Genomic DNA, 18,676 nt, shown 5'->3' with positions numbered 1-18,676 from the left:
CCACGGCAGACGGCGGCGACTCCTCCGCTCCCTCCAGGTCCAGGACGGCAGCCACCCCACCTCGTCCCAGGAGCACGGCATCCGGGTCTCCGTCCCACCTTTCACAAGGCTCCAGCACCACCGCCTCGGGCAGCCTCTCGCGGTCTTCACTCCCGCGCTGCCCGAACTCCGCAGCACCGCGATCCCCCTCAGCAGCGAGGGCTCTTCGACAGCATGTCCCTCCTTCCTCCCGTGTTTCGGCACCAATGTAACACGGTCAGTAGATACGGGAAGAAGGAGGCGGAAACCGGCGAACATTCAACAAACTTTAATTCAAAATAAACAAAGAACAAAACGAAAGTAATGCCGGCAGACCCTCGCGGACGTCTGCCGGCCACACAAACATAACAAAACATAAAATAAAGTCCAGGCCTGGTCCTCTCTCGTCTTTCATTGTAGTCGCTCCTCCATTTATGCCTCCGGAGCTCCTCCGTGAGAGACTCGAGGCCGGCACGCCTCGCAGGTGACGCTCATTATCACTCGCGTCACCGGCCTCGCGCCGTTCCCTCGCGGCTCTCGCCCGCCCTGCTCGTCACAATTTTATTATATCTTTTCATGTGACAACACTGAAGAAATGACACTTTGCTATAATGTAAAGTAGTGAGTGTACAGCTTGTATAACAGTGTGAATTTGCTGTCCCCTCAAAATAACTCAACACACAGCCATTAATGTCTAAATCGCTGGCCACAAAAGTGAGTACACCCCTAAGTGAAAATGTCCAAATTGGGCCCAATTAGCCATTTTGTCTCCCCGGTGTCATGTGACTTGTTAGTGTTACAAGGTCTCAGGTGTGAATGGGGAGCAGGTGTGTTACACTCAGAACAGGCCTCGCCATGGTCGACCAAAGAAGTTGAGTGCACGTGCTCAGCGTCATATCCAGAGGTTGTGTTTGGGAAACAGACGTATGAGTGCTGCCAGCATTGCTGCAGAGGTTGAAGGGGTGGGGGGTCAGCCTGTCAGTGCTCAGACCATACGCCGCACACTGCATCAAATTGGTCTGATGGCTGTCGTCCCAGAAGGAAGCCTCTTCTAAAGATGAGGCACAAGAAAGCCCACAAACAGTTTGCTGAAGACAAGCACACTAAGAATTACTGGAACCATGTCCTATGGTCTGATGAGACCAAGTTAAACTTATTTGTTTGAGATGGTGTCAAGCGTGTGTGGCAGCAACCAGGTGAGGAGTACAAAGACAAGTGTGTCTTGCCTACAGACAAGCATGGTGGTGCGAGTGTCATGGTCTGGGGCTGCATGAGTGCTGTCGGCACTGGGGAGCTACAGTTCATTGAGGGAACCAGGAATGAGCAGAGCATGATCCCCTCCCTTCGGAGACTGGGCCGCAGAGCAGTATTCCAACATGATAACGACCCCAAACACACCTCCAAGAGGACCACTGCCTTGCTAAAGAAGCTGAGGGTAAAGGTGATGGACTGGCCAAGCATGTCCCCAGACCTAAACCCCATTGAGCATCTGTGGGGCATCCTCAAACGGAAGGTGGAGGAGCGCAAGGTCTCTAACATGCACCAGCTCCGTGATGTCGTCCTGGAGGAATGGAAGAGGACTCCAGTGGCAACCTGTGAAGCTCTGGTGAACTCCATGCCCAAGAGGGTTAAGGCAGTGCTGGAAAATAATATCGGCCACACAAAATATTCACACTTTAGGCCCAATTTGGACATTTTCACTTAGGGGTGTACTCACTTGTGTCGCCAGCGGTTTAGACATTAATGGCTGTGTGTTGAGTTATTTTGAGGGGACAGCAAATTTACACTGTTATACAAGCTGTACACTCACTACTTTACATTGTAGCAAAGTGTCGTTTTTTTCAGTGTTGTCACATGAAAAGGTATAATAAAATACTTACAAAAATGTGAGGGGTGTACACACTTATGTGAGATACTGTATGTATGTATACAGTATATATCTATATAAGGTGTGTGTATATATATATATATATATATATATATATATATATATATATATATAAGAAATAAGCTGAATATAATGGTGGAAAATGAAAAGATTATCTTTGAAGAATAATAGAACAGTTAAAAATTAATATTAAAATCAAAAGATTTAATTCAAATGAAACATACGTTAAATTACAATTATGTAGAAATAAAAAAACTGTTATTGATGACATCTGAGTATAATACCAACAAACTGTAAAAAGAGAGTAAACACAACGAGAATGCAAGGTGGTCGTTCAATCTGAACCCCAGTAAAACGTCTTTAAGCAGTGGTGTAATGTAACGAAGTAATAATACTTCGTTACAGTACTTAAGTATTTTTTGAGAGAATCTGTACTTTACTTGAGTCTTTATATTTCTGTCAACTTTTACTTTTACTCCACTACATTTCCTAAATAAAATGTATACTATTCAATTTGTTCTTTTTATTGGCACTGTAACACATATTTTGATTAGATCATCATCAAGTTTTCTAAAATAGAAGCAAATAATGTGTACATATAATAGACCCATTCTATATTTTGTGTGTAAAGATGGTAAGTTTTAAGCATGGCTGTTATGAAATGGTAACACTTTACAATAAGAGTCCATTTGTAAATTAAAGGTTTATAAAAGTATTGTTCATTGTTAATTTCGACATTTACATTTTTACATTTTAAAGTTGTCTCTTACATTAGTTATAATGCACTATTAATTAACATTATGGTTAGGGTTACGATCAATGTATAATTAATATATTAGTATTTTTTATATTTAAAAATTACAATAAACATTTTGCCATTTTTTAATTCAAAGAAACAAAATGTAAGAAATATTTAAAACTGAACACAATCTTGCTGCTCAAACTGTGTATAGAACAATTTTTAATTATATTTTTTGCTCCTTTTGTATTTTACATTTACTTGTACTTTTTAGGGATGTGTCACGATTTTCGAATATTCGATTAGTCGATTTAATTATAGAATATCGAATAGGTTGCGCGATTGTCGTCTTAAAAAAATTCTCATGTTTCCAATGGTGACACGTTCATGTAACCAGAGGGAGGCGCGCGCGCTGCCAATAACGCACCTAAAAAGCTGTTAACAGCAGAACATAGACAAGCGTGGCATATAACAGAGACGTAAAATCAGTGTTCACACGACACACGTGCCGTCATTCAGGCTGTTCACAATGATATAACGAGTTTGGGCAGACAGACTAAAATCAATATGGCTTGAGGTAAGCTTGCTGCGATAGTCGGTGTTGCCGGTGTTCAGGAACAACATCGGTATCATAACTTGTCACCGCTCCCGAATTGACGCTAATTTGAAAGTGAACGTAAAATCCCCTCAGTCATTCATGGTGCGTGTCCACAAAAAGGTGCCGGACTGGACAAAAGCGAGGCGAACGCCGCGAGCGAGCGACACTGATAGTCCACACTGGCGGAGAGCGAGCGTTTTCAGTTTATTCCTCCGGAAGCTCAACGTAGGAATTAATTGAAAGCGCTCGCTCTGCTTCGCACTGTTATGAATGGCCATGCAGATTTTACTTTCACTTATATTAACGAACATATTAATATGTTTTAGCACATTACAATCATATGGCTTGAGTTAGGACAGCATATTCTCCAATGAATTAAACAGTTTATCAATATCATACAGATTGAAAGCGTGAATGGTCTCTCTCCCACTGTTTGTGTGTTGATGCGGGGGAGGGGTGCGATTTTCGAATAATAATCGAATAATTCCCAGCGATTTTCGAATATTATTTTTGCTTGAAATGCCCATTTCAATACTTAAGTACGTTTAATTTAAGAAAAAAAAATACTTGAGTACAAAAAATATCACATACTTTAAAACTTTTACTCAAGTAACATTCTAAACAGTGACTTTGACTTCTACCAAAGTCATTTTCTGGTAAGATAACTATACTTTTACTCAAGTATGGTTTTCGAGTACTTTATACACCACTGTCTTTAAGAGAGATCAGGTAGAGCCACTCGAGGCCCTTTCTGCATAGATTATCATTCATCAGGCCATGTCATCTCTAAAAGTCATGGTGATCTTGCCAGTTTTGCAGTAGTTTGGAGCAGATAAGCTATTGTGGTTTTCACATCTTTAGATCATGCATTATCATATGTCTGCAGAAATCCTACATCAATATGCAGTCTATTTCCAATGAATATGTACCATTTTTTCCCCCCACATAATACCACATTAATTCAGTTCTTTAAAAAAATAAATAGGATATTAATAAAACAGAATATTGACCAAAAGTAAGATTAAAGAAATTTCTATATTTCTGTCATCTTTTATGTTATTACCAACAGTAATTTTTACGCTGGGCCCACTATTGACAGTTTATATATAAAACAGTTTCATCATTGTTGAGCAAATTGCATTGTTTATTATTTCCAGTATAGATTCTAGGCCTTTTTCCAGAAGCCTATCCCTCAGCAAAACACTGACCTGATTTTTTCATACATAATTGATCTCCGGCAATAATATTCAGCGCTCCGTAACGTTACTACGAAATGAGAACAACAGCACTCAGCCACTTCTGGTAACACAATGCATGCCCTAAAATGCTTCTCACATCTGAAGTATCTAGTATCTACACTGTCGTCTACTTGAAATCAGAGAGATTGTTGGGTAGATTTTAGATAAAGTAAGACAATAGATCTGTCTATAATTACCACATAGAGATTACATTAAATATTGTTTGAATATATTTATATTGAGGAGTGTAACACTTTACAATAAGGTTTCATTGGTTAACTAAGAATAAACAATACGACTTCATTTATTAATCTCAATGTTAATTTCAACATTTACTATATTTAAAACAAAAGTTGTATTTGTAAATATTAGGCTAGTTCCCTGTGAGCTAACATGAATAACAGCTGTATTGTTAACTAATGTTATCAAAGATTAATAAATACTGTAACAAATTATTGCTTATTGTTAGTTCATGTTAATTAAATTAGTACATTAACTAATGAGAACTTGTAAAGAGTTACCAAAGAGAGAATATACTGTATGTGCTCCTTTCATGACTTACAGTATTCATAGTCCTCTCCATCCATAGATGTTTTCCATTCGAGATGCCTCTAAATCTTAGAAGGGAAAAACTCAAATTGCTCAATGAATTGTCTGTGTACACTGCAACTATAACAGGGCTGATTGGGAAGAGTATGAAACATCCATATTCCAATCCTTATTCATGTAAGATGTAAATATACGGTTTGTTATCCAGCACAGTAGGTGGCGACAATGCTTGTAAAGAATGGATCGCCATTAAACAAGAAGAAGATGTTTTCCATTGGCATTCAGTGTACGGCGCCCCCTGCTGGTCGAGGCAGTTCAGTTGCTGTGAGCTGCAGCAGTAACTTGGACACGTTTAGCTTCCGGTGGCTGTCAGATGCGTGAGCTTCAGGCACATAAGGTAATATATGTGTATGTATGTTTTATGTTTTTAAATGTATTTACAAGTAGAGTGATGAGTACTCGTTGAGTAGAGTGATCGTTTGTGTGTTGAAGCTGGAGTGAATTTCTCCAGTAATGAGATGATAAGCTGAGCTAACCAGCTAACAGGCTTAACATGTAAACAAAGTCATCAGAGACTATAAACGAGCTTCTGCATTGAAACAGTCGCACTTTCGAGCATTAGAAGTCCAAGAGCAAATCAGAGATTAGATTAGATTACGGGTTGACTTTCACTAGCTGATGTTTTAACTAATAGCAGCTAAGTTAATCAGAAAACAAGTTATTATTATTTTTTTAAATGATGCATTCATTTAATTCTTCTTAATTAAATTTAATTCTTCACTTTGTTAAAAAATCATTTTTAGAATGAACACAAGATGGTAAATATACACACATTTAGGGAATGTATAATTATTATAGAATTATTACAATGAATTTATAAATATAATGTAAAATATCATAATTACATACATACATATTTTACTATAATATATATATATATATATATATATATATATATATATATATATATATGGGCCATTCTACAGAATTGGTGCAAACTGTTGTCCCACAACCAAAAAACACATGTAAGTATTCAAATATTAGATATTAACTAAGATCCTTCAATTATCTGCGGAAGAGGATTAGGGCCAAACAATAATAAAAAAATAAAACCATCTCGAGATTAAAGTTGTTACATTTCGAGAAAAAAGTCTAAATAAAATGTTGAGAATAAACTCATTAAATTACGAGAAAAAACGTGTTAAATTTCGAGAAAAAAGTCGAGATAAAATGTTGAGAATAAACTCATTAAATTACGAGAAAAAACGTGTTAAATTTCGAGAAAAAAGTTGAGATAAAATTGAGAATAAACGCATTAAATTACGAGAAAAAACGTGTTAAATTTCGAGAAAAAAGTCAAGATAAAATGTTGAGAATAAACTTGTTAAATTACGAGAAAAAAACGTGTTAAATTTTGAGAAAAAACTCGAGATAAAATGTTGAGAATAAACTCATTAAATTACGAGAAAAAACATGTTAAATTTCAAGAAAAAAGTCAAGATAAAATGTTGAGAATAAACTTGTTAAATTACGAGAAAAAACATGTTAAATTTCGAGAAAAAAGTCGAGATAAAATGTTGAGAATAAACTTGTTAAATTACGAGAAAAAACATGTTAAATTTCGAGAAAAAAGTCGAGATAAAATGTTGAGAATAAACTTGTTAAATTACGAGAAAAAACGTGTTAAATTTCGAGAAAAAAGTTGAGATAAAATTGAGAATAAACTCATTAAATTACGAGAAAAAACGTGTTAAATTTCGAGAAAAAAGTCGAGATAAAATGTTGAGAATAAACTTGTTAAATTACGAGAAAAAACGTGTTAAATTTCGAGAAAAAAGTTGAGATAAAATTGAGAATAAACTCATTAAATTACGAGAAAAAACGTGTTAAATTTCGAGAAAAAAGTCGAGATAAAATGTTGAGAATAAACTTGTTAAATTACGAGAAAAAAAACGTGTTAAATTTCGAGAAAAAACTCGAGATAAAATGTTGAGAATAAACTCATTAAATTACGAGAAAAAACGTTTTAAATTTCGAAAAAAAGTCGAGATAAAATGTTGAGAATAAACTCATAAAATTACGAGAAAAAACGTGTTAAATTTCGAGAAAAAAGTCGAGATAAAATGTTGAGAATAAACTCATTAAATTACGAGAAAAAACGTGTTAAATTTCGAGAAAAAAGTCGAGATAAAATGTTTAGAATAAATTTGTTAAATTACGAGAAAAAAACGTGTTAAATTTCAAGAAAAAAGTCGAGATAAAATGTTGAGAATAAACTTGTTAAATTACGAGAAAAAACATGTTAAATTTCGAGAAAAAAGTCGAGATAAAATGTTGAGAATAAACTTGTTAAATTACGAGAAAAAACATGTTAAATTTCGAGAAAAAAGTCGAGATAAAATGTTGAGAATAAACTTGTTAAATTACGAGAAAAAACGTGTTAAATTTCGAGAAAAAAGTCGAGATAAAATTGAGAATAAACTCATTAAATTACGAGAAAAAACGTGTTAAATTTCGAGAAAAAAGTCGAGATAAAATGTTGAGAATAAACTTGTTAAATTACGAGAAAAAAACGTTAAATTTCGAGAAAAAACTCGATAAAATGTTGAGAATAAACTCATTAAATTACGAGAAAAAACGTTTTAAATTTCGAAAAAAAGTCGAGATAAAATGTTGAGAATAAACTCATTAAATTACGAGAAAAAACTTGTTAAATTTCGAGAAAGTCAAGATAAAATGTTGAGAATAAACTCATTAAATTACGAGAAAAAACTTGTTAAATTTCGAGAAAAAAGTCGAGATAAAATGTTGAGAATAAACTTGTTAAATTACGAGAAAAAACGTGTTAAATTTCGAGAAAAAAGTCGAGATAAAATGTTGAGAATAAATTTGTTAAATTACGAGAAAAAACATGTTAAATTTCGAGAAAAAAGTCGAGATAAAATGTTGAGAATAAACTTGTTAAATTACGAGAAAAAGACGTGTTAAATTTTGAGAAAAAAGTCGAGATAAAATGTTGAGAATAAACTTGTTAAATTACGAGAAAAAACGTGTTAAATTTCGAGAAAAAAGTCGAGATAAAATGTTGAGAATAAACTTGTTAAATTACGAGAAAAAACGTGTTAAATTTCGAGAAAAAAAACTCATTAAATTATGAGAATAAAGTCATTAAATTACGAGAAAAAAGTTGTTAAATTATGAGAACAAATTCGAAATTTAACAAATTTGTTCTCGTAATTTAGCAACTTTTTTTGTCATAATTTAATGAGTTTATTCTCAACATTTTATCTCAAAGTTTTTCTCGAAATTTAACAACTTTAATCTCGAGATGTTTTTCTTTTTTTATTATTGCTTGGCCCTAATCCTCTTCCGTAATTATCTATTGAATTTCACAATAATGTTTAAAATATCAGTAAGTTTAATATATATAAAATCATCATTTATTGGCTACTTTTAATATAGAGGTGGCTGTCTCAAACCCTAAACCCCTAAATTTCAACTTGTGAAAATATTGAAATAATGTTTTAAAAATATATTTTTGTTTTTATTTTATTTTTTAAAAGTGAAGTTAACTGTAAATTAAATGCGTCCCTCGTTCTCATGTCACTACCGAAACAGTGCATGTTTGAGAGACTGATTTTAACCACACTTCTACATTTTTGATCAGGACATCATTGTGTTTTTAAGTGTTATTCAATAAAATGTTTTTTTTTTAGTGTAGTGACATCATTGTTTTGATAGTGACAAAAGGGAACATATAATCATTTATTTGGGGGAAATAAACAAAATTTTAGTTTGTTTTATTATGCAAATCATTAGTGTTTTAGTATGTGACTTAAAATTCTCTAATGTGATGTGGTCGCTACTATAACATTACTGTCACTACCAAAACCGTGCAGTCACGATGGAAACATGGGATGTTTTGTCAAAAATAAAGCAATTGAATTATCAACTAAGATTTTATAGTGTTTGGTTCAGTGAATCCTTAAAGGTGCAATATGTAAGAATTTTGCAGTAAAATATCCAAAAACCACTAGGCCAGTGTTATATATTTTGTTCACTTGAGTACTTACAATATCCCAAATGTTTCCAACTATTTGTAAATCGTGAGAAAATTGCAATTTTATCCAAGGCTCCGGGAAGTGTGAGGAGTCGCCTGTCAATTGCGTCATACCCGCATTACCCTCGGTTTCCGGTTTTATTTTGTAAAAACTATGGAAACACCAAATAAGCTTTAATATTTACATGTTTTAATAGACAAGGGAACGACTGATTTGATATTTTTATAGACAGAAAACTAATTATTATTATTTAGCTCAACACGTTTAGTCTTATTGTTTAAATCTAATTTTCTTGATTTTTAGCGAGTACCATGTATTACCATGCCTCAGAGAAAAACACTATTTTGTGAAGTAGCTAACAAAGCATAATCAGATGCAGCTTTATTTTTAGTAACAGTAATACAGAATTTTCTCCATCATACAATACGTTTTAAAATTAATTGCATGCCATTTATCAAAACAAGCCATCCAGTATTTAATATGATATACTAAAATCGATCTATCTTACTGCAGTGTGTCTCAAACAAATTTCTCACAGCAGCCGCTGAGTGAACGCACAGAGTAACGTTATAACATCATTTTCAACATACTCAAATGTATCTAATATGATAAACAGAGCTGCGTTACCTCATACTCATGACCGGAAAAGCGGAAGTGGCGCCGACAACTGTGTCATAATAAAAGTCCCGCTGCTCGTGAGGCGTGTGTTGATCAATCGCTCCAGCTCCTCGTTCAGCTCCCACAACACTCAGTCCTGCTCTGCTTCATACTATAGTAACGTTAATAATCGCATCCATTAGCATGATTTCTTCCTGAGTCCCATCCCAATTCTTTCCCACTGTCCGTTGAGGTGAAGACCACATGTCCCAAGATTCCACGCTCAAACTTAGCGTCATCAAGCTATGCCTTTGTTTTGAATAGGCCTTTAGTGACCTCCTACATACTGCACCTTTAACTTTGGAATCAGTATGATAAACTTTATGCCTTTTACAAAGAAAGATTGGATTCAAAATACAACAAATCTCATAAATTCAAATTGTAATTGTTATTGATTTACCAGTGAAAACTTTTTTTAAAAATAGCAAAAAAATATATTTACAAGGTAGATGTAAACAAAATCTTAATAGGTCAATGTAACCCTTATTATTAAATTATTTATTACTGTATTTCGGTAGTGACAAATTTGGGGAGTGGAAAAATATTCCAAAACTTTCTGAAAATACAATATGAGAATTAACTGCACAATTACTAGAAATTCCAATTCTGTAGAATGGCCCGTTTATGTACCTCTATATGTATGTATGTATGTATATATATACATTAGTTAATCAAAATCACTTCTTATATTATGATAATTTCTGTGTGAATTCTGATGTTCTGTGTGTTTTAGTGTTGGGAATGCAGCCGCCTCTCCCGACAGCTGCGGTCAGAGAGCTGGTCTGCTCCTGTCTGCATCGAGACCCTGTAGCAGCGGACCTGCGCTGCAGTCTCTTCGTGGCCGCCGTCCAGAGCTACAAACGCGATTCGGTGCTCAGACCCTTCCCTCCTCGCTACCTTAGAGGAGAGATCAAGGACTTTGAAGAGCTGGTAAGACGTTTGAAGAACTTGAACTCTCCATGTTGTTGGCTTTCCCAAACAACCATATTTTATTGTTTTGATTCTTCACAGCAAAAAGATGTGGATACTTTGCCAAACGTGAGGGATCTGGTGCGTCTGGGACAGGGTGATGGAGATCATCATCTGGCTCTTGTGCACTGGGTTCTGTCCTCCAAGAGTTTTGCTGTGAAGACCCTGCAGAAAGAGGAGGTATTGCTAATCTTAATTCAGATCTTTGCTCTGATTCATCTTAATGATTCTATAAAAAGTTCTTTTAATACTTTTGAGAAAGAAATGTTAAAAAAGAAAGAAAGAAATGCAGTATTTCAACTGAACAGATGTAACAAAACACAAATAGACAACATTGAACAGTTGCAACATATTTGCCAAATAATTATGTTTTAATAAATTAAAACTCTTATTACAACAATAAGAATAACTGGTTCAAATGTCATTAGTTTGGACTGCGCTGGTCATGTTTTTGATTCACTAAAAGAACCGACTCATTAAAATAACTTGTTCATGGAAGGAACAACAGAAGCAACACTCTATTTCTGATTCACTAAAAAGAACTGGTTCATAAGAATCATTTGTTCATAATGGATCACTCTATCTTTGTGATTCACTAAAAAGAGCCGGCTGATAAGAATCATTAGTTCAGACTACACTGGTCACTTCGTATGTTTGTGAATTACTATAAAGTACCAGCTCATATTAATTATTGATTGGAGGAAGGAAAAACACTTTTAGCACTCTATCTTTCTGATTCACTAAAAAGAATCGACTGATAAGATTCATTTGTTTTGGAATGGAGCAACATTGGTAGCACTCTTTGTTTCTGATTCAGAAACAAAAGAACTGGTTCATAAGAGTCATTTGTTCATAATGGATCAACCCTAGAACCACTCCATCTTTGTGATTCACTAAAAAGAACCGGCTGATAAGAATCATTTGTTTGGGGGATGGAGCAACATTAGTAGGACTCTTTGTTTCTGATTCAGAAACAAAAGAACTGGTTCATAAGAGTCATTTGTTCATAATGGATCAACCCTAGAACCACTCCATCTTTGTGATTCACTTAAAAGAACCAGCTCATAAGAATCATTCATTCAGACTACACTGTGTTAGCACTATATGTTTGTGAATTACTATAATAATTATTAATTTGAGGGAGGAAAAAAACACTCCATGTTTCTGATTCACAAAAAGAACCAATAAGAGCCATTAGTTCGGGCTGCACTGATTGATTCCATAAAAAGAATCTGCTCATAAGAATCATTAGTTTAGGGATGGAGCAACACTGGTCATGTTCTATGTTTCTGATTCACTAAAAAGAACCAGCTCATAGGAGTCATTTGTTCAGGAATCAGACTACATTGGTTGCACTGTGCATGCTCTATGCTACTTGGTTGTTTGATTCACTAATAAGATTCATAAGAGTCATTTGAGTACGGTGTTCAATTTGCATCAGCAGAATAATGTACAAATCGTTAAGAAAACAAAACCAAACCTCATGTAAATCATTTTAGGTTCTGGTAGTCATTCAGACAACCCACAGACTAGTCTGTTTAATTTTGCTAATATAAATGTTCACTGATATTCATTCTCACTCCGTAAGTTTGCCAGACTCAGCCAGCTGACGCAAAGTGAGGGGATTTCAGCTCCAGCCCCAGACTTCCTCTTTGAACTGCAGTACTGTGACTTGCTCAACTCCAAGTTTGAGAGGACGCGGGAAGGACGGGACCTCATCTATGCATTCCACGGCAGCAGACTGGAGAACTTCCACTCCATTATACACAACGGATTACACTGCCATCTGAACAAGGTCAGTTTTTCTGGAGGATGATGGCCATTTATACCTATTTTGGATGCTCTCCAGACAACCATTCTTTGATTATCATTGAGGACTACAAATAATTTTGCCTTGCAGATGTGTTTGACTGTCCCTTATCAGTTCGTGTTTAGATAATATGTGTGAAGATGATAATTGTAACCACAGTGCTATCTGCTCATTGGTTCAACACAGTAAGACTCTTAATCTTTGATTATGATTTGATATTTCAGACCTCACTGTTTGGGGAGGGCACATACCTGACCAGTGATCTCAGCATGGCCATTCTTTACAGTCCTCACGGTAACGGATGGAGGGAAAGCGTCCTCGGGCCTTTGATCAGCTGCGTTGCCTTGTGTGAAATCATCGATCATCCTGATGTGAAGTGTCAGGTGAAGAGGAAAGGTAATGTGTCAGATGAACAGCTGTATGTATTACTGTTCAAAAGTTTTGAAAAGAAGTCTCTTCAGCTCACCAAGGCTGCATTTATTTGATCAAAAATACAGTAAAAACATTAATATTGTGAAATATTTCAATTTAAAATAAGTTTTTTTCTATTTTAATACATCTATTCATCATCATTACTCCAGTCTTCAGTGTCATATGATCTTTCAGAAATCTTTCTAATATGCTGATTTGCTGCTCAAGAAACATTTCTTATTATTATCGATGTTGAAAACAGTTGTGCTGCTTCACATTTTTGTGGAAATCTTGATGTATTGTTTTTCAGGATTCTTTGATGAATAAAAAGTTCAAAGGAACAGCATTTATTTGAAATGGACCTTTTTATAATAAAATTTTAGTGTATTTTGCAGTATATAGTAGGTGTGTGGGGGTAAGATGAGCCACTTATTTCAGTTGTCTTCTAGGCAATAAAACATAATACGGAAGAGGATTAGGGCCAAGCAATAATAAAAAATAAAACCATCTCGAGATCAAAGTTGTTAAATTTAGAGAAAAAACGTGTTACATTTCGAGAAAAAAACGTGTTAAATTTTGAGAAAAAAGTTGAGATAAAATGTTGAGAATAAAGTCATTAAATTACGAGAACAAATTTGTTAAATTATGAGAAAAAGTCATTAAATTTTGAGAAAAAAGTCATGATAAAATGTTGAGAATAAAGTCATTAAATTACGAGAACAAATTTGTTAAATTATGAGAAAAAGTCGTTAAATTTTGAGAAAAAAGTCATGATAAAATGTTGAGAATAAAGTCATTAAATTACGTTTTAAATTACGAATTTGTTCTCAACGACTTTTTTCTCGTAATTTAATGACTTTATTCTCAACATTTTATCTCAACTTTTTTCTCAAAATTTAACGAATTTGTTCTCGTAATTTAACGACTTTTTTCTCGTAATTTAATGAGTTTATTCTCAATGTTTTATCTCGACTTTTTTCTCAAAATTTAACGACATTTTTCTCGTAATTTAACAACTTTAATCTCGAGATGGTTTTATTTTATTATTGCTTGGCCCTAATCCTCTTCCGTAAATAAATGAGAAAAAATATATATTCATATATTATTGACAGTCTTCTTTTATTTTTGTTTATATTTACATAAACCAGTAAAGAAGGTTTAATATTATATTAAATTATTATATTAAAATTCTGACCAACCAAAAACATTTTTATAATTTATAGTTTTATGTCATTGCTGTTGCGCTGATCTTTTTCCTAAATAAATTAAAAATAAATCACGAAATACGAAGTCATCTCTGTCTGATTAGCCCTTTTTAAATATATAGTCATGACACAAATTATGCGTAGTTTGCTTTAAAGTGGGGGTTGGTGGCACATCTTACCCCACTCTCCCCCTAATGTATTTTTTTAAATAGTATGTGAAAGAGTATGCAACAGTAAACCATTCAAACATTAGTATGCTTCATTCGTCTCAACAAAATAAAAGCAAACACAAGTTTTGATATTTATTCCAATTTTGTGTAAAAATTACCATCCATTATGATACCATCCCAGCAGATACCTAAAATTCAGCTCCCACTTTGTGTGTTTCAGACTCCGAGAGCATTGACCGCCAGCGTCTGAGGGCCAGGAACAGTGAAGGTGGCGAGGTGCCTGAGAAGTACTTTGTGGTGACCAACAACGAGCTTTTGAGAGTGAAATACCTGCTGGTGTATTCTCAGAGACGCTACAGATCACGGTGAGACTTCCTCATTCACATGGACCCGACTGGTGCATCTCAGTAGACATCACGCTTTATATAAAGACTTTCTTTGTAGTACTTTCATAACTCAAAAAAATCCACTTCAGAGAAATGGTTCACTCACATTTTTTCATATAATTACAATGAGTAAGAGACTAGAACTTTAAAAGGATGCAAAGCTTTACGTGATAAACAGACCCAAATAAAGTTATTCACAGACAATCTTGAACAAATCATATAGACTGGTAATGTGAACTGTATCATTCAAAAGATCCGACTCAAAAGAACAAATCTTGGCCGGATGTTAAGATTTTTAGTAAATAACGACTTAAATTTTGATGTTTCTCACACAAAGCTATCGTATGGCTTAGAGCTGGCTATTCAATTCAGTTCAGATTTTGATTCGATTCAACTCAATATTGGTTAATTGGTGTATGTATCAGGTACTCGACTTTTTTCTCGAAATTTAACGACATTTTTCTCATAATATAACGAATTTGTTCTCGTAATTTAACGACTTTTTTCTCGTTATTAAATTGCTTTATTCTCAATATTTTATCTCGACTTTTTTCTCGAAATTTAACGACATTTTTCTCATAATTTAATGAATTTGTTCTCGGAATTTAACAACTTTTTTCTCGTTATTAAATGACTTTATTCTCAACATTTTATCTTGACTTTTTTCTCGAAATTTAACGACATTTTTCTCATAATTTAACGAATTTGTTCTCGTAATTTAACAACTTTTTTCTCGTTATTAAATGACTTTATTCTCAACATTTTATCTTGACTTTTTTCTCGAAATTTAACGACATTTTTCTCATAATTTAATGACTTTAATCTCGAGATGCTTTTATTTTTTTATTATTGCTTGGCCCTAATCCTCTTCTGTACAAAATAAAGCTTACTCAGTCCTATTCAGGGTGAAAATAGGAAAAATAATTCCTCTTTCTAAAGAACTTTGAGGGAAACATATAATCAATATGTTTTTCTCCAGCGTACATAAGTGTACAGGTTTTTTTTCCACAGTGGATGCATAAGAGGCTCGTATTAAATATGGAGTATTAAATACAAATACTCCATTTTTGATTTTGCGTACCTCCTGACGACAAAAAAAAAAAAAAAAAAAGATTTTTATCATAATATAATATTTGATAATAAATCCTTAGATCATTCTAATAACTTATAGACATACTGCTTGCATGTTAACAGGTAACCCCACATCATACTAATGCTAAATACTTGAATTATGAAAGTTATTACAACAGTAATATTTCTTATTTGGTTTAATTTTTTTAGCAATAATGATGATATTAATAATAAAATAAAAAAATAGTCAAAATAATATATTAGCACAAAATTTTGGGCCAAATTGTGCAGCCCTACAAAAAAGCAAAACAAGCCTGGTATTGTTTATATATATTTTTTTAATTGTTTTATAAAAATCGCATTTTAAAGGTACAATATGTAAAATTTTTGCAGTAAAATATCCACAAACCACTAGGCTAGTGTTATATATTTTGTCCAGCTGAGTACTAACAATATCTCTAATGTTTTCAACTACTTGTAAATCATGAGAAAATTCCCATTCTAAACAGTGACTAAATCAATGACGTCAGTTACCTTTGTTACTGCCATTACTGACATAGAAACCACATGACAACAGTGCCGTGGACGGAAGTATGCGGAAGTAGTGTCTAGCGTCCAGCAAACCACTAGCTTGCTTCAAGCAGTTCCTTATTTACTTCTTGCACGTTTTATGGTGGATTGTGTTACTTATTTATGGAACATAATTACTGTTTACCATCTGCCGCTGGTTCTGTCGACAAGGACAGCTCCCGTAAACTCATGACCGGAAAAGCGGAAGCGGCGCCGGCAACTGTGTCATAATAAAAGTCCTGCTGCTTGTGAGGCGTGTGTTGATCAATCGCTCCAGCTCCTCGTTCAGCTCCACAACACTCGGTCCTGCTCTGCTTCACACTACAGTAACGTTAATAATCGCATCCACGAACATGAGTTCTTCCAGACTCCAATCCCTATTCTTTTGCACCGCCCGTTGAGATGGAGACCACATGTCCCAAGTTTCCGCTCTAAAACTTGGCGTCATCAAACTACGCCTTTGTTTTGAATAGGCTTCTAGCGACCTCTTGCGGGAAAAAAAATAACACAAATTGTACCTTTTAAATCGCAATTTTAACCAGAAAAATCTCAATTAGATTTTTTCTCCAAATCGTGCAGCCCTAGTTCAAACTGACATGACAAAATGACATGAGGGTGAGTAAATTATCAGGAAATTTTAATTTGAAAGTGAACTAATCCTTTAATACCAGGTGTAAACAGGGCCAAAATAAGAATTGATTAAAATCGAGAAATCGATATTTCTAACCCAGCCCTAGTATGACTTCCAAAGAGCATTAGTCATATAGACCACTTTTAGGATACTTTTATGATGCTTTTGTATCTATTTGAAGCGTGATAGACTCAAGAATGTTCATTGTTTTCTATTCATTAAATTAACTGATGTCCTGTTCTGATTCCAGACATGCTCAAGGGAGGTCGTGGCTCGTCAGACATCATTTTGCCATCATGATGGGCCTCTATATCCTGCTCCTCATGTTCATCGGTGCCTTCAACTCGTCCGCTTTTCAGTCCTTCTGGCACAGAATGTTCCGGTAACCCAGACCGCTCGCTTCACATAAACGCTCTCGTCCAAAGTGCCTTTTACTCACAAAGACTATCATGAAAGAGGAAAAAAGACTCAGGAACTATTTTATTCGCTCAACACGACATTCCTCCCTGTATCTCTTTGATTTTTACATACTTTCCTTCGTTTTCTTTATGCTACGTAGAATTACATAAACACTGTGCATCTGTCAGAAGTAAAACTGTAGAATGAGCGCTGATGTTAGCAACCGAGAATGTTACATGTTAGCATGTAGCCTGTTTTTACATTTTGAATGATGGGTTCACTACGTTAGTTACAACCAAATGATCAAGACAAAAGCGCTGTCTTTACCTGCCTTTTCAACCTAGACTTTAGCAAAATTGCTGCTTATATTAATAAAAATAATCACGTATGGAAATCTTTGTGCTTTTATTTGAGATATTTTTCTGTTTTGAGGCAAATATATAAGTTCTCCTGTTCCTAGATCAAGTCAACTATGCAGAAAACCCATGTTATGTTGGTCAGTATCATTAAAACTGTAAGGAAAATTAGTCTTGATTTTGCATAAATGTTTCCAACTTGACTTATTCAGAGAATCTGAATTGTGAAATTATTTAAATTAAATAAATGCAACACGATTACAGTGTGTTTCTTAAGGGACAGAGTGAAATGCAGTAGTAAACTGGCTGTTGTTCTAGTTTATGGCTCTTGGCATGCTGAACGTTTTGTCTGGCTAATATTTTTATCAGTCAAAAACAAAAGCAGTAAAATATGACTGATTACAAAAAGCGGCATGTTTTTCATCTCGAGAAGCAGAGACTCATTTGTGTGCACCGTAGATTACAACTTTTTAAAATTTTGAATTACATTTTTTTAAAGTGGTATTTACTTTCATGCATAAAATTAGTTAAATGCATATATTTAAATTGCTGTTGACATAATTATAAAAAAGAGCAATTATCCCATATTAAAAATGTAAAAATATACTTATTTGTCACATGTTGTTTTTTAGGTTGAGAAGCATATTATAAACCTATAAAGAGTATTTAATGCCAATGCGTTTATCACAATTAACATTTATTTTCTTGATGCAGCTTTATATAAGGCAGACATCAAAAGAATTGTGAACTGGTTGATCTGCCATGGATCTGTTCTGGCTCATCGATGGATGTCTAATTGCAGGCTCATAAATATATTGTTATTGAGTAACAAGCCAGACAGGAGTGGGAACGTGTTTACGGTGGGCAAACAAGTCAGCCTGACCTTATTTGTCTCTTTTATATTTTTTATATATATATATATATATATATATATATATATATATATATAT

At 34.2% G+C, this 18,676-nt stretch overlaps 2 protein-coding genes across 2 annotated transcripts in view; one reads left to right on the top strand and one right to left on the bottom strand.

Moving 5' to 3' along the window:
- The window catches only part of scamp5a (secretory carrier membrane protein 5a), a 32,026-nt gene extending 26,838 nt beyond the window's left edge, over positions 1-5,188 (bottom strand). Inside the window, exon 1 of the mRNA XM_067379513.1 lies at positions 5,044-5,188. The gene's annotated coding sequence lies outside the window, so the exon portion shown is untranslated. The remainder of the gene's footprint in view (positions 1-5,043) is intronic.
- A 132-nt stretch (positions 5,189-5,320) lies between these two features.
- On the top strand, positions 5,321-18,290 carry parp16 (poly (ADP-ribose) polymerase family, member 16). Its single transcript, XM_067379774.1, has 7 exons — positions 5,321-5,427; positions 10,482-10,678; positions 10,760-10,897; positions 12,306-12,512; positions 12,752-12,923; positions 14,534-14,678; positions 17,222-18,290. The coding sequence occupies exons 2-7, from the start codon at positions 10,490-10,492 to the stop codon at positions 17,355-17,357; spliced, it is 987 nt and encodes a 328-aa protein (XP_067235875.1). The 5' UTR covers positions 5,321-5,427; positions 10,482-10,489; the 3' UTR covers positions 17,358-18,290.
- The last annotated feature ends 386 nt before the right edge of the window (positions 18,291-18,676 follow it).

This window comes from Chanodichthys erythropterus, chromosome 24 (assembly GCF_024489055.1).
Source record: "Chanodichthys erythropterus isolate Z2021 chromosome 24, ASM2448905v1, whole genome shotgun sequence".
Classification (NCBI taxonomy): domain Eukaryota; kingdom Metazoa; phylum Chordata; class Actinopteri; order Cypriniformes; family Xenocyprididae; genus Chanodichthys; species Chanodichthys erythropterus.
Note: the sequence above shows the minus strand (reverse complement) of the source record. Positions and strands in the feature narration are given on the sequence as shown.